The 23,321-nt window shown below is 41.0% G+C and overlaps 1 protein-coding gene across 2 annotated transcripts in view; it reads right to left on the bottom strand.

Moving 5' to 3' along the window:
* WDPCP (WD repeat containing planar cell polarity effector) overlaps window positions 1-23,321 on the bottom strand; it is a 306,972-nt gene that overhangs the window by 1,247 nt on the left and 282,404 nt on the right. For both annotated transcript variants that reach the window (XM_075863142.1, XM_075863143.1), the window contains 2 exons: window positions 13,944-14,023; window positions 4,285-4,307 (listed from right to left, as the gene is read on the bottom strand). In XM_075863142.1, the coding sequence (XP_075719257.1) occupies window positions 4,285-4,307; window positions 13,944-14,023 (103 nt within the window). The remainder of the gene's footprint in view (window positions 1-4,284; window positions 4,308-13,943; window positions 14,024-23,321) is intronic.

Genomic DNA, 23,321 nt, shown 5'->3' with positions numbered 1-23,321 from the left:
CATTCCCTGCAGTTATCTTCTTCTCATTTGCAGACTATAGACTGCTTTAAACGGCTTAGGCTTCGTTCACATCTGCGTCAGGGCTCGTTCCGACTGAGCTTTCCGTCAGATCGGAGCCGTGACTGGTACATACGGTTTCCGTTTCCATCACGATTGATTTCAATGGTGCCGGATCCGGTGCCAATGGTTTCCATTTGTTTCAGTTGTGCAAGGGTTCCGTCATTTTGACGGAATGAATACCGTAGTTGACGCAGATGTGAACAGAGCCTTATAGATACTGATGGAAACTTATGACAAACAAAGGGGATTTGCCCTGGATGCACTGCTCTGTTTTAATATCACTGGAATATTGAATGCCATTATATTAGGGAATTACTCTTAAATAAATTTCCTAATACTCTATGTACAATGTTATTTGTACCCTTACAAATTTATTCAATCTTTGCATATTGGTCACGCTTGAATGTTTCAGATCATCAAACTAAACTACTTTTAATATTAAACTAAGATAACCCAAGTAAACACAAAATGCTGGTTTTAAATGACAATTTAATTTATTGAAGAAAAAGTGCTGTTTAAAGAGGCTCTGTCACCACATTATAAGTGCCCTATCTTGTACATAATAGGATCGGCGCTGTAATGTAGATAACAGCAGTGTTTTTTTTTATTTAGAAAAACAATAAATTTTGACCAAGTTATGACCTTGTTATTTTAGATTTATGCTAATGACTTTCTTAATAGACAACTGGGCGTGTTTTTACTTTTTTTTTACCAAGTGGGCATTGTAAAGAGAAGTGTATGACGCTGACCAATCAGCCTCATACACTTCTCTCCATTCATGTACTCAGCACATCGTGATCTTACGAGATCGTGATGTGCAGTCACATACTCACACATTAACTTTACTGAAGTGTCTTGAGAGTGAATAGATATCACCTCCAGCCAGGACGCGATGTCTATTAACACTCCCGACACTTCGGTAACGTTTGTGTGGGACTTAATGACAGCAAGCGTGATCTCGCTGTGCTGTATGAGTAAGTCCCACACAAACGTTACCGAAGTTTGGAGATTGTGAATAGACATCGCGTCCTGGCTGGAAGCGATGTCTATTCACTCTCAAGACACTTCAGTAAAGTTAATGTGTGAGTAAGTGACAGCACATCGTGATCTCGCAAGATCACGATGTGCTGAGTACATGAATGGAGAGAAGTGTATGACGCTGATTGGTCAGCGTCATACACTTTTCTTTACAACACCCATTTCGTCAAAAGGTAAAAACACGCCCAGTTGTCTATTAAGAAAGTCATTAGCATAAATCTAAAATAGGTCATAACTTGGACAAAATTTATCATTTTCTAAATAAAAACCACTGCTGTTATCTACATTACAGCGCTGATCACATTATGTAGGAGATAGGGAATTTATAATCTGGTGACAGAGCCTCTTTAACCCTACCTGGCTATGTGAAAAACGAATCCCCCTTAGCTACTAAATCAACCAGTTAACCAAATTAAATTGACAATTGGGTTTAAATTCACTAGCCACATCCAGGCATGACTACTGTCGGACCTGATGAATCTAAACATCACTTATACAGAAGTAGTCTGGTAAAGTGAAGCTAGAAGCTCTCAAAAAGCAGCACATGATGTCACGTCCTAAAGAGATTCAAATGTAAAACAGAATTTCAAGTCATTGAAATCAGGAAAGGGTTACAAAGCCATTGCTAAGGGTCTGGAACTCCAGCTAGCCACAGTAAGAAACATTATCCACAAATGGAGAAAACTTGGAACAGTGGTGAACCTGCCCAGGAGTGGCCGGCCTACCAAAATTTCACCAAGAGCGCATCGACCACTCATCCAGGAGGTCACAAAAGAGCCCAGACGAACATCTAAAGAACTGCAGGCCTCATTTGCCTGAGTTAAGGTCAATGTGCACAATTCCACAATAAGAAAGACGAAAGACAAAAATGGCAAGGGAAAAGTTGCATGGTGAAAACCACTGCTGACCAAAAAGAACACAAAGGCTTGTCTCGTATAAGCCAAAAAACATCTAGATGAACCCTTTAGGATAATATTCTGTGGGCTGATGAGTCAAAGGTGGAACTTTTTGGAAGACATAGGTCTTGTTACATCTGGCATAAAGCAAACACCGCATTCCACCATAAGAACATCATACCAACAGTCAAACATGGTGGTGGTGGTGTGATGGTCTGGGGCTGATTTGCTTCTGCAGGACCTGGAAGACTTGTCATAATTGATGGAACAATGAATTCTGCTCTTTCAGAAAATCCTGAAGAAGAATGTGAACCTGTCAGTTTGTGACCTAAAGCTCAAGCGCAGTTGGGTTATGCAGCAGGACAAGATCTGAAGCACACAAGCAAGTCCACCTCTGAAAAGAAACAATATTAAGGTTGTGGAGTGGCCACATTAAAGTCCTGACTAAAATCCCATTGCGATGCTGTGGCAAAACTTTAAACGGGCAGTTCATGCCCAAAAACCCTCCAATGTAGCCAAATTAAAACAATTCTGCAAAGAAGAGTGGGCCAAGATTTCTCCACAGCGATGCAACAGACTCATAGTAAGTTATCGCAAACATTTGACTGCGGTTGTTACTGCCAAGGGTGGCACAACCAGTTATTAGGTTTAGGCGGGCATTTTCTTTTTCCCAAAGTAATCCCAAGGGTGATATGGGTTTTCAATATATATTTATTCTCAATAAATGGAATAATCACTTAAAATCTGTACTTTGTGTTTATTTGTGTTGTCCTTATCTTATATTAAAACTATTTGAATGATCTCAAATATTCAAATGTCACAAATGAGCAAACATAGAAGAAATCGGGTAGGGGGCACTGTAAACTTCCTTTACAATTAAGGTAGTCTGAAATGTAGATTAAGATTTAGATTAGTTAGATTAATTCATTGGTTTATAGAGAATTTAAAGTAAATCAACAGTTTAGAGGTTCTTTACACATTATATCAGAGAATTGCATAAACTGCAAACTCCTCATCCCTTTCTAAGCGTGATACAAGAATTTTTGAGGTTGAGGTAAATTTCCAATTTTCTGCACTTGCATGGCAGACACAAGGAGTAAAATGCAACCAATTCTGGTGGGTCCTGCAGCACAAGGGCAGGTCTATGAAATTCCATACAGTCTTAGGCCTCATGCACACAAACAACTGTAGCTGTGTGCACGGTTTGTGATTACCGCACTGACGGGCCGCGGAGTGTCATTCGCGGGCTGTCCGCAATCACGGACCATGCACCCATGCATGGACTTCAATGAGTCCAGACCGCAATTCCGGACCGTATAATGACATGTCCTGTTTTCCGGGCAATGCACGGACTGTGGAAACCACGGTCGTGTGCATTGGCACATAGGTTAGAATGTTCAATACTATCTCTGCAATTATGGCTCTGCAATTGCGGATAGTACGCGGCCGTAAATGCACGGACATGTTCATGAGGCCTTATTCTAATGCTATTCATGCAATATTGCAATATCCGGGTAAAAATGTTAGCGTGTTTCCACATAACAATCTCAAGTATTTTTTGCATTTTTATTATAACAAATGTACAAATAATTGTATAATATGAATTTGATTTTTATGTGATCATTATTAAGATTTCTGTCAGTTACATAAATGGTACTTTTATGGGCTACATGTTTTCATGTGCTTCAAATGCTAAATAGAATGAAATAATAAATTATATTAAAAAATATATAGGTGTCCTTCAATATGCGTTAAATATGAGCCAATGCAATTCTTAGTTGAATGACTCCAAATATATTTTTGACCACCCTTTTGATTATGAAAGCAAATGAATAGCTTCATAAAAATATAATTTTACATTAAGATATATATATATATATATATAATCTAATCAGAATACTGTATGTCATATTATATATGAGATTATATATGAGATTATTATGATATTATTTCACATCAGATTATTAGCACAAGATGGCTGTGTACATCTAGGACCATTTTATATTAACTCTATATCCTTTATGCAACTGCAACCTAACACTAACACTAACCCACTGACCTTGACCCTCATGGTCCAAGTCCTATTACTAGAGCAGTAATGGGATTTTACCCAAAACTAGATGCTTCAACTCCCTCATTTATATCCCTATTCTCTAGGCACTATGGGGCACACATAAATACACTATTGTAATTCAGTTTTTTATTAGAGTAATAAAGTTACATTTAATTGTGGCTCCTATTAAACCTCCTAAATTAATGAAAATCATCATAAAGATAAATATAATCATACCTTTCTTTCCAAATCATCTTCCCCTATAAATAAATATAAGAGACAATTGTTTCAATGGTTGGTATAGTTTAAAATTCACAAGTCATGATGTAAAATATTATCTGAAAATAGAATAAACTACCAATCATGAGCAAGACACTCAGATCTAAAAGTCAAACTGATTTAGTAAAAAATTCAAATAAATAACAAACAGAATACAACAAACATGGTCCATAGAGATACATGTAGCAGTCTTTGAATTTGGCCCCAAATATCGGACATGATATATATCTAAAAAAAAACAACTTGCACTTAAAATAAGCTTTAAAAGCAGTGTAGACTGTAAATATTCCTAAGTAAATATATCTATCTATCTATCTATCTGTCTATCTACCTCATATCTATCTATCTATCTATCTATCTAATATCTCATATCTATCTATCTATCTATCTATCTATCTATCTATCTATCTATCTATCTATCTATCTATCTATCTATCTATCTATCTATCTATCTATCTATCTATCTATCTATCTATCTCATATCTATCTATCTCATATCTATCTATCTATCTCATATCTATCTATCTCATATCTATCTATCTATCTCATATCTATCTATCTCATATCTATCTACCTCATATCTATCTATCTATCTATCTATCTATCTATCTATCTATCTATCTATCTATCTATCTATCTATCTATCTATCTATCTATCTATCTAAAGTCCAAATACAATGTCAGCCGCACAGCCTTGTGAATCATGGATGGGTGCCGACCTGCCCAGGTCAGGGCTAACAGACCTGCTGTAGTAGAATCCAAAAATCAGGCAGCACTCCAAGGTATAAGCAAAGTAGAAAAAGGTGCTTTATTGGTCCATATATACACGACGTTTCAGCTCAACACAGGAGCCTTTCTCACCTTGGAGTGCTGCCTCATTTTTGGATTCTATCTATCCTATCTATCTATCTATCTATCTATCTATCTATCTATCTATCTATCTATCTATCTATCTATCTATCTATCTATCTATCTATCTATCTATCTATCTCGGTAAGTGACTCAGCAATGAGTGTAAGGACTTGTTAACGTGTATTATGCAGCAATAGAGAAATATTTTTTATCAGAGCAACCAAAACAACTAAAACAAAGCATTGGCGCTTACATTGCTACTATATGGTTCTCCACCAGGATAGGGATTACAGGAGGTACTTTAACCTCAGTATAGGTGTAATGTTTAGATAGATACATTGAAACATTTCATTTAAAAAACCCAAAACCAAAACATAAAGGAGAATACACATGAAAGCAGCTGTAAACCTCATCATGCTAGTGTTATAGAAGATCAGGTCAGTCCAGCGGTGAGCACTCTCTTCAGTTCTACAGGGTGGACCATTTATATGGATACACCTAAATAAAATGGGAATGGTTGGTGATATTAACTTCCTGGTTAGTAATTGGGAGTGTGTGAAGAGTGGGAGAAGAGGGTTGCATTGACAATCCAACACAATGGGCAGCACTTTGAACACATTTTATAAGTGGTCAGAAACTTGTAAATAACTCATGAAAGAATAAAGTAACGTTAAAACCAAGCACACCATTGTTTTTCTTGTTAAATTCTCGATAAGTTTGATGTGTCACATGACCCTATTCCCATTGAAAAAACTAAAGTTGGATACAAAATGGCCGACTTAAAAATGGCCGCCATGGTCAACATCCAGCTTGAAAAGTTTCCCCCCTCCCATATACTAATGTGCCACAAACAGGAAGTTCATATCACCAACCATTCCCATTTTATTTAGGTGTATCCATATAAATGGCCCACCCTGTATAATATTCCAAAGCCATTATATAGATCTATTTGTATATGTTTAATTGGGAACCATACTTGCTAGGTTTAGAAGAACAACATCCCAATGTGATTATTGCTTTGGGAGAAATTTTGGTTCTGGTTCGATGGTGCAGACAGACTATGTGAAGCTCTAGTCTGGCAAATTCGTGTTTAGTATCTTGAATGCTCAGCAGATGAGCAGCCTGTAATAACGTGTTGATGTATAAACACTGCACTACAGATATGTCCATGTAAAAAGACCGGAATATCTGAAAAGTGTCTATTGTCAGAATGGAAAATGTGCATTGCAAATGAATCACTAGATCTGAAACTGCTGGTGTTGTCAAGTGTCTCAAACTTTCACTAATAGAGCCTGAAATCCATAACAATTGTAGTGGTGGCGGCCGCGGGTCTCACTCACCCCAGCTTACTTGACCGCGTCGCTGGCCTCTCCATGCCCAGGGACGCTGGCACGCTTTGTTCTACCCCACTCTCAGCTTATGCCCATAGGGTGTACGCGCGCACTCGTCCCAGCTCTTAAAGGGCCAGCGCCAGGAATATTGCCTCCAGCCTACCCCAACACATCCTGGCCCATTTAAGGAACTCTGTCCACTTCCTCAGTGCCTGAGCAATGCTCGTTCAAACACTAACAGAGTTAGTCTGCAAAGGTTACGTATCCAGCATCCGTGTCCAGTGTCCATCATTAGTTCAGTATTCGTGTCCAGTATTCGAGTCCAGTGTCTGTGATGAGTCCTGTATCCAGTGTCCGTGATGAGTCTAGTGTCCGTGACGAGTCGAGCCCAGAGTTTGTGACGACTCCAGTTTTCAAGTCCAGTGTCCGTGACAAGTCCAGTATCCGTGTCCTGTGTCAGAGACGAGTCCAGTATCCGTGATGTGTCCTGTGTTCGTGACAAGCCAGCTTCCGATAATCCGTCACAAGCAAGTTTCCAGCAATCTGGCACCAGCCTGTCATCAAAGTGCTATCGACCAGTGACTGTCCTATATTAGTTTGGCCAGCTGATACTCAGTTACTGTGGAGTAGCCCGGTGGGTCCACTTTCCCGGTGGACAATAAAACACCTACCATTACTGTTCTGGTGGAGCAGTTCACAGTTACCCGTTTTAAACCCACCACTGAATGTAAATAAATGTCTTCTCCATCTTATTCTCAATATGCAGTAAAACCTCTTGGAGACATCCACCTTTAATTGCAGTGAAAAATAAGACTTCTAGGACAACGGTGACTGTGTATAACTGTGGAGAAAGTGCAATAAGTAACGAACTGTGGCTTCTATCACTATTGGGAGTAATGGGGGCACCTTAAAAGGGTATTGCTAGGATCGCTAAAGGGGACACTTATGGGGCACTTGTGTGGCTCGCACTGCTATGGGGCACTATGCAGTTGACAAAGTTATTGGGAGCATTGGGTGGCTGGCCCTGTTATCAGAGGCATTAGCACTATTATGTGGCTGTATTAGTTATATTTTAAGTACCTTAAAGGAACAGTGTCACCCCAAAAAAATTTTTATATCAGTTTGATGTTAGTGTTTTTTTAAAAACTTTTATATTTATTTGTGTGTTACTTTTTTTTATTTTTTTACTTTTTCTTCCCTATGGGGGCTGCCATTTTTTTTTCCATTTCTGTATGTGTCGATTAACGACACATACAGACATGGAATACGGCAGCTACAGTCCCATAGTGAATGCGAACGTGGCCCGTTCCATCCACTATGGTGTACGCCGTCTGTGTGGGAACGGCGCATGCACCGCTCCCACACAGTCCAAGTTGAACTGTGCGCCGTCCGGCGCCATTTTCCTGTGGACCGGAAGTCGCGGCCGGACAGTAAGATTACTACTTCCGGTCGCGGCTTCCGGACTTGTGCACTTGGAGCAGCGGTAGCAGACGGAGCAGACGGACCGGCGGCGGCAGGAGCAGGTAAGTTATTTCTATGTATGTTCGTGTTTCAGTGTGTGTTTACTACTGTATGTAAACCTACTACACTGTGTGTTAGCTCAAAAAATGGCGACACACAGTGTAGGAGGTTTGACCGTTCAATCCCCTCGTTTCTCCCGGCACTAGCCAGGATAAAGGAGGGGGGGATTCTGAGAGCTCACTAGAGCGAGGGATTTTTTTCCAATTTTGCAGCATAAAGCAATGTGGTTGCTTTACCACATGCAATGCTGCAATTTTGGGAATTGCTCCATCTAGTGACCAGCACTGGGAAATATTATAAATTAGAATCTAATTTATAATATTTCCTGACTCGTGAAAAAAATAAAAAAAATTAGAACAATGTTTAATCACCTACACACTAATTGTTTATCTAAAAAAAATAATACATTTTTTGCTGGCAACACATTCCCTTTAAAGGAAAAATCAAAGCATAACTGTTATTGGTTATGTCTAGTACAGGCTTCAGGGGGTGGTACCTCCTTGTTTTAGAATATATTTTACGCACCTTGTCAGGTTTGAAGAGGTCTTGTGGTGCCAAAACAGTGGAAACACCCCAAAAGTTACCCCTCTCAAGGATTTATATAAGGGTATAGTTAGCACTTTGACCTCACAGGTTTTTCGCTAAATATAAAGGAATTAGTCTGTAAAAATGAAAATCTACTTTTTTTCTGAAAAAACATAGGGACTTTAATATTTATAAGGAATAACGAAGAAAATGCACCCCAACAATGGGAAAAGGTTTTTTTTTTTCAACTTAAATTTGTTTTTTCTCACTACTAAAAACTTTAATTATTCTACACATTTTATTAGTTCTCTTAGGGGACTTGAACCAGCGATTATTGGATCGCTATGTACAATATACTGCAATACTAATGTATTGCAGTATATTGTTATTTTTACAGGCTTCTGTAACAGCACGATTGCTGTTCTTGTCCGTTAGTCCCGGGTGTCAGCTGTAATACACAGCCGACACCCGCAGCGTATGCACCCGCAGCGTATGGAGCGGGCTCAGCACATGAGCCCGCTCCATACATTAACCCCCGCACCATGACGTGCAATTAAGTCATAGTGCACAAAGGGGTTAATGCACAGCGGATGGTACAAAGTGAATATTGCAATTTTTCACTGATATGCCATTTTAGTGCATAATATGTTGTGCCCACTTTGTGCCACTGAAGACAAATACTTCATAAAACGTTAAGCGGGTTCTCCCGGGTTTGGCGATGCCATATATGTGGGCGCAAACTGCTGTTTGGGTACACTGCAGGGGTCAGAAGGGAGGGAGCGCCATTTTGCTTTTGGGGCGCAGATGTAGCTTGGTAGTTGTTCTGTTTGGGGTTTTACTGGTGTTTCAGTTTATAATGTGGGGGTATATGTTATCTGCGCGGAGAAAATCAGGGAAAATAATAGGGTATAATAATGCAGTAAATAAATAATAATTTGCAGATGTGTGGCCGGTGTCGCACTGATAAACTGTGCCCAATCTTATCCGCTTTTTGAACACTCTGCACATTTTGCATCGCCATAATCTGAGAGCCAGAACTTCTTTAATTTTTCTCCACCGGAGCTGTGTGAGGAATTATTTCTTGCGGGACAATCTGTAGTTTTCATTGGTACCATTTTGAGGTATATGCGATTTTTTGATCAATTTTTATTCAATTTTTTGCAAGCCGGGTGACCAAAAACAAGCAATTCTGACAATGTTTTTTAGGGTTTTTTTTGCGGTGTTCACCGTGTGCTATAAATGACAATTTTACTTTATTTGCAGGTCGATACGATTACGGCGATACCATATGTATATAGGTTTCTTAATTTTTTGCGCAATAAAATCACTTCTTTATAAACTAATTTTTAATTCTGAGAGGCAGAACTTTTTTATTTTTTAGTCAAAAAAGCTGTGGGAGGTCTTGTTTTTGCGGGACGGGTTGTAGTTTATATCGGTACTATTTTCGGGTACACGCGACTTTTACTTTTTGATCACTTCTTATTCTCTATTTTGGGGAGGGGGGGGCAGGTGGTGACCAAAAAAAAATAGCGATTCTGGTGTCGTTTTTTATTGATTTTTTGTTGGGATGTTCATCGTGTGGGAAAAATAACATTACAGTTTTATAGTTGGAGTCGTTACGAATGCAGTCATACCAGATATGTGTACTTTTTTTTAACGTGTTCATTTTTTTCCTTAATGAAAGTCTTATAGGAAAAAAATGCATTTTTTGTTTATATAACTTATAACCTTTATTTTTACACTTTTTTTGAAAACATTTTTATTACCTTTTTTTTTAGTTGTCCCACTACGGGGCATTTAGACTTGCAGCTTTGATCGCTGCTAGAGTACATTACACACCTACGTAGTGTAATGTATTCTAACTGTCATTGTGACGTGACAGTCACACTGACAGGAACAGAGGCTGCTCCTCCGAGGCTTCCGTACATGGCAACCCGGAGGCCATTGTCTGGCCTCCGATTGCCACAACAAGCATCGGCAGCCCCCACAATCGCTTCGTGGGTGCTGCCGATGTGCTTCAAACCCCTTAAATGCGGAGATCGTAATCAGTCGCCGCATTTATGGGGTTAATTTCCAAAATCAGCGGCGATGGTCCGCTGACCGGAAAGACTGGAGTATCAGCTGTCGGGGACAGCTGACCTCCCGGTTCCCGGACACTGTCACTATATAACAAACTCTTTGAGGCTTTCTTCTTAACCATCTGCTGATCACTCAGGATAAAAATTATCAATTTCCGCAGACTATCTGGAGTGTCTAAAGTGCTAGAGGCATTCCTCTTAAATTTATGAACATTGAAGACGTCTCCTACGATACGTTACACACTCAGTATTAGAGGCATTCCTCTTAATTCCACAAACAAACAAACATATGTAAACACTTTCTCCTCTTCGTCTATGAGCTGTACCTGCTGATTAGCAGATTAAAAATATAATATTTGTATTTTCAAAAATAAGGGAGTCCATGGCTTAATTTTTAATTCACTTTTGTTTGTCCTTGATAGGGTTTAGTTATAAATCTTTTAATGTATATGGATAAAGATTGATAATCAATTCTCCTGTTAAATATAAGAATATTTGCAGTTAGTGGAAGTAGATGTTTTTGGATTGCCTGAGTATAACCCTCGTGTTTGAAAATAAAAGCAAGATGTCTTGGTATTGTGTGGTTGCCATGCGTGCATTCGTCCTGTTTGAATCAAAAAAGTCAAGGAAGTAATGTATTTGAACTGAAAATGTAAATGTTACTCTATAAAATGTCAAGCATAAATTGCAGATGTTGAAAGGCTAGTCTTAAGAATGAAAGGCTGTCAATGCAGGAACAGGATGTAGACACCGACATGGGAGTTGTGGATAACACGCCCTTCCCTTTTCTGGCTGAATGTGGGACCAAGTCAATATATTGTGTTTGCCAAATGAAATAAAGCTTATAGATACGGCATTTTTGAAGTGCAAGATTATTCTGACTTCAAACTATGACTTTATGGTTCATAATACGTATATAGTGTTAGCAGACACAACAAGATTATTCCTTGTAAGAGGATATTGGCTGCATTTCTCCACTGCACAGAGAACAGAATACAGAGGACTACCCCCAGGGCATGAACTCGGCAGGCAGGTGCTGGGAGACCTGGAAATGATTGGATTTCTGCTCCAAACACGGGACACCTTCTGCACTCTACCTCCATCTACCAGATCTTCTCTAAGTGGTCATTTATGTCTCTAGCCCTTTATTTTCTACAGTTCTTTAAAGCTAAACATTCATAACATATTCCCAATTTCTTCCTCCAAGTCTAAGTCTCTCTTACTGAATGAGGAGGAAAGAACAGGGGCTTGACTCATGGATGTTAAAAAATAAGAAATGTATGAAGCAATTTCCGAGTAGAAAAGTGGTAAAAAGTTCAGGATATTTCAACAGTAAGGCATTTATGGAAACATACCTCATACATGTATTATGCAGCGGTGCACCTTGCTCTATGTTGACATCACTTTTGATACATTCCTTCTATATTCATATCTATATATATATATATATATATATATATATATATATATATATATATATATATATATATATTTGACATTTATGTTGTTGTTTTAAGAGATTTAAAATAAAATATATCTTTTACACATGATAATTTTTCTGGTCTTCATGATCCCATTTGGGTCTTTTTCGGGTTAACATAATACCATAGGCATTAATATGGCGTTTGTTCCTCCTTTGCAGCTAAAACAGTTTCCATTCTCCTGGGAAGGCTTTCTACAAGATTTTGTAGTGTCTGTGGTAATTTCTGAACATTCATGCAGATGAGTAGACACGATGTTGGATGAGAGGTCCTGGCTCGCAATGTCCATTCTAGGCTCTGTGCTGGCCAGTCAAGTTCTTCCACACGTAACTCACCCAACCATGTCTTTATGGACCTTGCTTTGTGCACAAGGGCACAGTCATGCAATAATAACACTCACAGATGATAGTGGAATATCTAGGAGTGAAGAAATTTCAAAGACAGACTTGTTGCAATGGTAGCATCCCATTACAGTACCGTTTTGGAATTCAGTGATCTCTTTAGAATGCCCTATTCTTTCACAAATATTTGTAAAGGCAGACTGCATGACTAGGTGCTGAATTTCATATACCAGTGGCAATGGGAATGAATGAAACACCTGAATTCAATGATTAAGAGGTGTGTCCCAATACTTTTGTCCATGGAGTGTATATTACATTTGGTTGGTAAATACACCAGGGTGGAGTATTAACTTCCCTCTTGATAAAGAGTGCTGATCTCCTCCAGCCATGTACAGGACTGCGTACAAATTCCACACAGAATGGGGCAAATTTACTAAGGCCCCATGCACACGACCGTAAAAAAATCTCTGTAATTGGGGAGGATAGGTGTCCGTGCCGTAGAACTGTACCACAAAAGATAGAACGTTCTATCTTTTGTGTTTTACGGGCCATGCTTCCATACTTCGTATAAGAGAACGGGCCGTGATTATGGGCACGGCTGTGTGCATGAGGCCTAATCCTGAAAGTTTCAGACAGTGTAAACTTAGACCAGACAGTCAGGAGATGCACCAAATATATCAAAGTGGTGCATGCTGTATGATATGTTTGGCGCATCTAGCTAAACATGTTAGACACTCTCTTCCTTACACCACCTATTGGTTGGCTTAGTTTACGACAGTTTTTGCACCCAAATTTTCATGTATATTTTAAGCCACGGCCCTTTCCATTAGATCAGGCCCCCTTTTCCACTAAGCCACACACCCTTTTCGAGAGCGGTGCAAAAAAGTGTCTAAAACAATGAATATGTGTCGCGCACAGCATGTATGCCAGAATTCTGGTACATTTTAAATAGTAAATCAGCCTTATCGCTTCAGGAAATCTGTGTAAAATATTTCGCTCCCATTTAGCTACACTGAAAAAGAGCCAAAAATGAAGCCTATAAATATTATTATATATGCATGTGTGGCGGGTGTAAAAATATAAAAAAAATCCCACTGTGAAATTCAGACATAACAAGGAAATCCCTGCTCGGAGCGTTGTATGGCTGGTACAGCTGATATATTGCCCAGGTCCAGTTATAAGAGCAAAGTATGGTTAAAAAAAAATACTGGCAGACAACCTCATCACATTTCATTCCAAGACTCCCCATGTGCAAATATGAGTAACTTTAATTTACCTACACTGTGCAGAGCCGCCTGTTCTAAATGTGTCTCTGTAATAGCGAGATAGATCTCTTAAGGCATGGTCCATGTCAGATAAAGCACACATTGTGTGTCGCTTACATAAGATACATCCACCTCATTCATTGCTCTCTGCATGCTTCCCCAGCTCCCTCTGGTAATAAATTACATCACTCAAAGCATTTAACATCCACTTTCTGATTCATACCCCGATTCCACGGTAGTGTTTTATTCAGAGATTCAGCGTAGACTTCAATTCCAATCTCGTTCTCAATGTGAACTAATTGTCTGTGAAAATAAAAAAAATACAAGAAAGAAATTTCAGTAAAGAGGGCAATCATCGGAAACAAGTCTTTTAATTTGTTTACAGTGCTGAGTGATGGACATGCTTCATTCATTCCGCCCTTTGTCAAGATGCGCAGCGTCTTGTCTGACCATATTCAATTTGCTGACTCAACTGTGGCCATGATGGCTCCAAAAAGCTCAGTCTGCACCTTCCAGCTGGGAGGGGACATGCTGGACATTGCCCGCTTTGTGTCCTTATGTGTGTGACATCATTTCAGAACCAGTCAGTATATATTTGCCATCAACAACAGAGTCTGCATCAAATGTACAAATTCCACATTCAATCCTGGTGTGTGCTGCAGATTAATAATATTTTAGGAAATAATTACTCGGACAATGAAAGTTTTCATGGATTGGACATTTTTTGTCTAGTTTCTATCATTTAATGTGTGTAGAGGGGCTATAAAGTCACAACTATCATGATCACTAAATTGTGACAAAGTAAAAGAAATAAAAATGGAGACTACTCATCCAGACTTGATGACAAGTACCATCTAGTAAGAACATGCAGCTGCTATGGGCCTTAGGATAACCCGATACTCCTTTCCTATAAATCCTATAGGCTCCCCTACTCAATCACTGCAACATTAGAAAACAAGTGTGTGTTTGTATATTGAGAGTTAAGAATAAGAACTCAGTTGGCATTCAAAACGCGTAAGCGGTCTTGAATCCTCACTTCCCTATACTGGGTGTTTAATTAAATACTTTTCTATTAAAGTCCTTATCCTGCCAAGTGGACTGCTGGACCATACTTTCTTCTATTTCTAGGGTATTGACAGGTCCATGAACCAACACAACCACATTATCTCACTGCCCATTTATGTCATACTTACAGGTGTCCAAGAAACTGTGACAATAGGAATTATTTGTCAGGGTCCTCACATTACAGAACTGTTTTAAATGCCCCTGTGCTTGCTAGTCATATGGAGGCAAAAATGTTGTCGTATGGTCATTTTCTTTCCCTGACTTATAAACAGGGTAAAAGGGGTTGACCCATTCACTAGAATATGCCACCAATGGCTGATTGGCAGGGATCTGGCCGCTTTGACCTCTGGTGATCACTAGAATCGAATGTAACGGCCATGCACCTGCCTGGAAAAAGCCAAGCAGATGCAATTTCATAGATGGACAGTAATGTCAGGAGCTTACAATGTCAGAGACTCTGGCCCTGGGTAAGCTGCTGATGTCACTGTCCATTTTTTGGACAGTGATCTCAGGAGCATTACAATGCCATATATGGTCAGTAACAACAAGAGCTTCCCCGGAGTCGGAATACCCGGCCCAAGCGCGACCAGATTCTCCTCTCGTATATGTTTAATGTATAACAGTAATGGGTGCCTTGGATGTGACACATAGGCTCCAATGTTAAAAAACACATATACCAAGCGGTACACCTACTTTTGCAAGATTCCACAGAATGGAATAGCGTAGTCTACTACGCTATCCTTTTCTTTAAAAAAAAAAGGTTACTGACCTATATAGGACAATTTTTTAGCCTCTGTCAGGATAATAGAGCTCTATGGATACATGAAGCGTATACACCTGGAGCTTTCCCAGATGTACATGCTAAACGTAGGGCATAAACGTGGTGTGCAGGGGGCCTAAATAATAAGTGGTTACAATGCGATAGCTGACCGTGTAAATTCATCTATTATCACAGTTTACCAATCTACTGACCTAAATACTAAAGAAAGGCAGCGTTCTAAAACTATTACCTGATAAATGATATGTATGTTTCAGATACAAAGCAGAACTGTGCTTCCATACCCGGTGTTAATGTGTCAGAGGACAGGAAGCATTAGACGTGCTCATTGCTGTATTCAGAATATGTACACTGGCTTGGCCAAGCTGACATATGTGGAGGGAATCTGATTTCTGCCAAAGAGCAGTAACTCATTATTTTGCATGCTCCCAAAGGTTAATGTGTACTGAGTGCATGGTTGGCGATACAAAGGCGAGGATCCATGTTTATGCATAAAAGTTAATTGGAGCATTTGGATGACAAAAGATTATGAAAACATGGAAGACAGAAGCCATATTCAGCTTTGCAGACCGATGATGAATGAATGTATTTAATCTACTACTCATATAGTCTAGTAGAGCAATGTAAACGCTGCGTTTCTTAACACAGTAACACTTGGACATAGTCTACTACTTTACACTATAAGCAACATTTCAGCTTTTTCCTACGGCAAATTCTGATGTGAGTTTTACAAAGAATCCGCAGTGTATTGTCTTTTAATGGTGCTAAACTATGACTTTTCCGCGAGAATAATGAACATGCTCATCATTCTCAAGGATCATTTTTTTCTGCGGTGTGGACAAAAATCTGCGCAAATTTTTTTCTTCAGGATGTGAATAGGGTATAAAATACCCCAATCACTTGCATTGGATGCGGAAGACAAGCCGATCTGATGAGGATTTAAATGCAGAATCCATGCCTAAATCCTCATCAATTCCTGAACATCTGAACATGCAGATTTTTACGTGAATTTCACCCTATATACTGCAAAGGGTGAAATTTGCCGTAAAAATCCACATCAAATTCGCAACAGAATTGACATTCTGAGGATTAAGAAATTCTCAGGATGCCCTCAATTATGCTCAAATTCTTTCCACCAAATGTGGATTGGGTTTTCAAAACTCAATCTACATGTATTGTACTGTAAAATGCTATGAATTATCCTAGTGAATTTAGCACCAAAAATCTGCCCCAATTCTGCAGATCCATTGTGAACATTGGTTTGGATGGTGATTTGGATACAGACAATAGGCCACATACATTGTACAGTACTTAGGTGCGAATTTTCCGCATCTGATCCGCTACGTCTGAACATTGCCAAGAAACATTGAACTTGGCAGCAATCAGAATAACTACAACAGCAGCCCTAGAATTCGGGACTATGACTGAAAGCACTAATAACAATAAACAGAAATAAGCTATTATAGCACGGTTTAAAGTTTTTAACACTACACTAACGTATAGGTAAATAGAGTTTATTAAAAAACAAAACACCAATGAGTTTAAAGAGGACCTGTCTGCTATTACATGCCTATTTTTATAAATACTTGTATTTTCAATTACATAACAATTGTGGAGTATCTTTCCTTAGAACACTGCATTGTGCTATTCCTCTGTCATTCCTCCTGGAAATGTATAAATGAATTGACAACTTGGCATTACCATTTCCCTTGTCAGGTGTGTCCCTACACACCACATTGGCAAGAGCAATGATAACACCCCGTTGTTAACAGAGTGATGTCATAATGCAATCAGCACTTATGTATATAAATAAAGCATTAATGATTTTAAAAAGCAAACAAAAACAAACTAAATTACCCCTTTTTTTTCTATTCTGATTCAGGACTGTGATGTAATTTTGCACCAGCATAAAACATTAAACAGTTTGAGCCCTTCACCTGCAATAAGATTTTGCTTTCGCATGACTACCGTGTAGGAAAATTGTTCTTTAAAATAGCCATAACACATTAAAAATAGATAATATTTTGGGGGCGTGGCCTAGCAGCAGATGTAAGAGGACGTGTGTGGCTGGAGCTCCCGCTGTGCCCATCCTGTAAATCGAGATTATCCCTTACCTACCTGGGTAATACTTACCGAACTGGAAGCTGTGAAGCTGGAGGTGACGGTACCGACCAGCCTGGCCGCGATGACCCGCTCAAAAAAGCAAAAAACGCCACCGGCGAGTACGGGGCCCGGAATCCAAGATGGCGCTGAGGAGAAAAACTGCCGGAGCAGACACATGCGCTCTGAAGCAGCAGACCGGCTGGAGAGGTTTGCACGAACACCTCGTGTGAGCAGTTCAGCAGCAGGCAGGACGCCTGGGGCTAGCAGTGGAAAGGCAGGCAGCCCGGCTTATGGTTCACGCTACGCTGTGCTGGAGGAGGATACGGTGAGTGAAGAGGAGGAAGAGCTGGGTGGCCAGCGGTGGGAAAAACATAAGGATGGGGGCAGAATGCACCACAGACAAGATAAGATGCAGGAGCCGTCCCTCACAGACATACTTGCTGCAGTGAAGCAGAACTCCTCGATTCTCTCCATGCTGACTGGCCAGGTGGGAGGCCTGAAGGAGGACATTTTGCTCTTGAGGAATGATTTGCAGAAAGTGGCAGAACGTACAACAGTTATTGAGGGGAGAGTGTCTGAGGACGAAGATGTTATTCCAGAGCTTCGACGGGATGTACAATCACATTCACTGGCGGTGATGGCCCTTCAGGCTAAGGCAGATGATTTGGAGAATCGGTTACGCCGAAATAACGTGCGCTTGGTCGGAGTGCCGGAGAAAGTGGAGGGCACTAACTCAGACGAGTTCTTTGAAAAATGGCTGCTGGAACAGTTTGGCCAAGAAGAATTATCTCCTCTATTCGCTGTTGAGAGGGCGCACAGAGTGCCTACCAGACCGGGACCGCCGGGGAGACCCCCGAGACCGGTACTAGTGAAGCTGCTGCATTATAAGGATAGAGACCGGATACTGCGGAAGGCAAGGGAGCGGCAAGATATTTCCATCAATGGCGTCAAAGTGTCCTTTTTCCCAGATTTCTCTGCGGAGGTGCAGAAAAAGCGGTTGCAATACTGGGACATAAAAAAACCGCCTGCGAGACCTGGACATTGAATATTCTAAGATGTATCCGGCTAAACTGCGAGTGGTTGCGTTTGGGTCTGCTTCCTTTTTTGAGACGCCTAGGGAGGCTGCAAGATGGCTTGACTGCAACGAGAGTCGACTGCGGAGACCTGCTGGAGTGGAGGAAGTGTGAAAGCCCGCCTAGGCGGTGAAGTTCGGAGGCCATGCTGTTTTCTGCGGGACTGTAGTATTCTATACTATGTTATGATGATTCATGTGTGCGAGCACTCTTAATTCGAGCTCAGCAGTGTGATATCCTTTACAAAGCTATAGTACTTGATAACACTGGTATTATGGGATAACTACGGGGTACCAAATGTCACTGTAATACCTGTTGATTGTGTGGGATTGTTTATTACCTATGCATAGCAGTGGGAGCCACCACTTACTGGGAGTGGTGAGAACGTTACATGGTCAGGTTAGATGTGTCTTTAAGGCATGCACAATGTTCACACTCAGGTGTGCTTCTGTTGGATAGGAGAGACAGTATATGTCGCTCTGACCCTTTTCGGAGGGGAGGTTTTGTTGGGGGTGTAAGGGGGGGGGGGATGCACAGCTCAGTATCGCGGCTAAAGTAGCTTGGCTCAGTGGCAGATTTATTTATGCTATGATACCAGATGGGGTCGGTTAAATGTCTATCCTGGAATGTCCGGGGAATAAGGGAACCTAGGAAACGCCAGGCGATTTTTGACTGTGTTAAACAACAAAGTACCCTGATTGTGGGGCTTCAAGAGACGCATCTGACTAGGGATTCGGTGTCTTTCCTGCATAGAGTATGGATCGCACATGGGTTTCACTCCTTCCATACGACTTATTCTAGGGGGGGTGAGTCTGCTGATACACAGGAGTCTTCCTTTTGTTTGTCACTCTTCTTTCTCTGATGGGGAGAGGAGGTATGTGGGGGTGCATTGCACCATATATCATTGGGAATGTATTTTAGTGGTACTGTACATCCCTCCTCCTTATTCTAGCACTGTACTTAAAAAAGTTCTGGAAAAACTTTCAACATTGCCGGAGGTACTGCTACTTCTGATGGGGGACTTTAATGCGGTGATGCATGAGGGGTTGGATAAATTTCATAGGGGTGGGGGGGACGACAGGGCTTAGATATGACCGCATTTGGGAGGTTAATTGTGGAAATGGGATTACGGGACATTTGGAGGGATAAACACCCAGGGGTGCGCCAGTACTCGTGTGCATCGTCCAAGTTTCAGTCCCTTTCTCGTATTGATTTGATAGTATGTTCAGCTTCGGCTGTGTATCATGTTGCACAAAAAGAATATTTACAGAGGGCATTATCGGACCACTCCCCGGTGGCGGTGACGTTGGAAGTGGGTGAACGACCGGTCAGGAGTTTTGGAACTTGGCAGTTAAATGCGTTCTGGTTGAAATTGATGGATCGCAAGGAGATATGGGAATATTAAGCGGATCAAAAATAGGTCTCGGCAATTGGGGGACAGGCTGATGGAACGGGTGGCTGAAACAGAAGGGAGACACGTGGAAGAGGGTTCAGAGGACACACTTAGACACTGGGTTGAGGCTCAGACGCTTTTAAAAAATCACCAACTGGCGACGGCGGATAATAAACGACTATTTCTTAAAGGGAACCTGTCACCAGCATTTCACCTATTAAACCAGTAATACCTGGTGGTAGTGGGTGAAAAATCATTTCTGTATAACCTATAATTGTCTTCTTAGTCGGCTCTGTAGCTTTAGTATTCAGTTTTTTAGTGTTCCCACACCGTATGCTAATGAGCAGAAAAGAGTCAGATCTTCATTTGAAAAGAGTCAAATCTTCATTTGAAAATAGTCATATCTTCATTCCTCAAATCTTTCCGGGTTTACCCCGCCTCCTTACTTTTGATTGACAGCTCCTTGCCACACAAAATCCTGAGCTTGCGCATTGATGTCCTATTCTGGTATGTGCGTACATCGGGAGACCGGATTATTACGATAAAAGGCGCAGAATGTTTGCAGACCATTATTTACAGTCGGATGAGGAGTTTAGGAGAGGGGATAACGGCAATAAACTTTTGATAGCAGCGGCCAGTGAGGGATAAGTAAAGTTCAATAGGTGAAATGGAGGTGACAGGTTCCCTTTAAGCAGAAATATTATGAAGAAGGGGAGACTGCTGGACGGTTACCTGCTAGGATGGCACAGCCACAAAGGGGCAATAACGTCATTCATGGCCTTAGGGGGGAGGGGGGAGGGTGGAGACAGACACGGGGCAAATTTTACAAGTATTCAAACAGTTTTATACTGACCTTTATACATCAAGAGCGCATTACACTACCCAGCAACTGGAGGATTATCTGGGACATATTCAAATGCCTACTCTGGGTTTCGAGGCCAGAGAAAGTTTGGAGGCACCTATTTCCCTGCAGGAATTGGAGGGGGCGATAGGGGAGATGGCGAATGAGAAAGCTCCAGGCCCCGACGGTTTGCCTGGGGAAATTTATAAGGAATATGGGGCGGAATTGACTCCGCAATTCCTAGACACTCTGCTGGATAGCTTTGAAAGAGGCAAATTACCAGAATCTTTATATGAAGCAGTGGTATTACCTAAGGAGGGGAAAGATAGCCAATTACTATAGGCCGATGTCTTTGCCGACATCGGATATTAAAATACTGGCGAAAGTGTTAGCACTACGGCTCAATAAGGTGGTACAGCAGGTGGTGCATGACGACCAGTCGGGGTTCATGCCATCCAAATCAACGGCGGTAAATCTTAGGCGGTTATTCCTCAATCTTCAGGCCGTTCCGGATGACCCTGTGGGGAGGGCTGTGCTAACACTAGATGCTGCAAAAGCGTTTGACTGTGTAGAATGGGGGTTTTTATGGAAGGTTCTGGGCAAGATGGGATTTGGCCCTAAGTTTGTGCAGTGGGTACAGTTGCTATACGTAGCTCCTACGGCCAGAATACGAGTGAATGGAGCACTGTCTGGAAAGTTTCAGCTGGCAAGGGGAACGCGTCAGGGATGCCCTCTGTCACCTCTGTTGTTTGCTCTGGCGGTGGAACCATTAGCTTGTCTCATACGACAGGAGGAGCGCATACGGGGTTTGAAATATTGGGAATTGGAGGAAAAAATCTCTTTATATGCGGATGATATTTTGATATATCTGACAGACACTGAGAACACACTAGCGGTGGTATTGGACACGATCACTAGATTTGGCGTATTCTCAGGTTTAAATATTAACTGGAACAAGTCAGCTCTTATGCCACTTGACCCGGTCAATATTGTGAACGATGGAGTGGGACCCAGTGTCCCGGTAGTATCAGAATTTACATACCTGGGGGTCAAAGTAACGTCTCGGGTTACAGACTATATGACTTTAAATGTTTTGCCACTGCTGCCTAAGCTTAAAGCGAAGGTGGAGACCTGGAATAGATTACCTCTCTCTGCTCTAGGGAGGACCAACTTAATCAAGATGATTCTTATGCCCCAGGTACTGTACATTCTACATAACTCCCTGGTATGGATACCCAAACACTGGTTTAGGCGACAGCATAATCTCTTTCGGGGTCCGGTCTGGAAAAATGGGGTGCCTAGAATAAAACTGGAAAAATTACAATTGCCAAAAGACGAAGGGGGTGTTGCTTTGCCAAATGCCTGGGTATACTACTTGGCTGCTCAGAGCCAACATTTCAAAGGGTGGGAGGAAAAAGAGAACTGGGGGTCTAGTGCACGCTTATTGTCGTATATGGGGGGAGGGATTAATTCACTGGAGGGGGTGGAAGCACATACCTACAAGAGATTAGCAGGTACTAAACCAACTCTGAGCTTGATACATAAAGTCTGGTGGCAATGTAAGCAGATATTGGGCATAGGACTGTGAACTAAATATACTCCCATATGGCATAATCCGGTTCTGTGGGAATTGTATCAATTGGAGGGCATGCAAAAATGGGAAATGGCAGGAGTTATGCGACTGAGTCAACTGTATGATAATGCCGTACTACAGTCCTTTCAGCAGCTGAAAGAACAATTCCAACTGGAACACAGTAGTCATGCCCTGCAGGCGCAGGCGGCTGTGATGAACCTGACGGTCTGTGGGATGGGGGTCCTAGAATACATGGTCAAGGCGGACACGTCTAAAGGTCTGATCTCGATGGCTTATAAGAGCTTGTTATCCAAACACTTAGGAAATCCGATGGAGCTGGTGAGAGTGAAATGGGAGCGGGATATAGGTTCTTTGCCCCAAGAGGAGTGGGAGGAGATTTTAGCGTCATCTTACCATCTATCTCTCAGGATGGCACAAAGGAGATCACAACTCTTCTTGATACATCGAGTGTACAGAACCCCTTGGGTGTTAAAACAAATGGGGCTCAGATCGGATGCTAAATGTCCTAGGTGTCCGGAGAAAGCGGACATATATCATATGTTATGACATGCTGGAAATGTTGTATATGATGCTGATACAGTTGTTATTTGACTGTCAATGTCTTGTTGTTCTTGTCAATAAAAATTTGGATTGATTTAAAAAAAAAAAAAAAAAATAGATAATATTTTGTAGAATTCACTGATTTGGGCAGAAATAATTCTAAAACATAACTTTTATTTAGGTTAATATAAAAGCTTCTATAGTTAGTGTCCAA

The sequence above is a fragment of the Rhinoderma darwinii genome, chromosome 4 (assembly GCF_050947455.1).
Source record: "Rhinoderma darwinii isolate aRhiDar2 chromosome 4, aRhiDar2.hap1, whole genome shotgun sequence".
In the NCBI taxonomy this organism is placed as follows: domain Eukaryota; kingdom Metazoa; phylum Chordata; class Amphibia; order Anura; family Rhinodermatidae; genus Rhinoderma; species Rhinoderma darwinii.
Note: the sequence above shows the minus strand (reverse complement) of the source record. Positions and strands in the feature narration are given on the sequence as shown.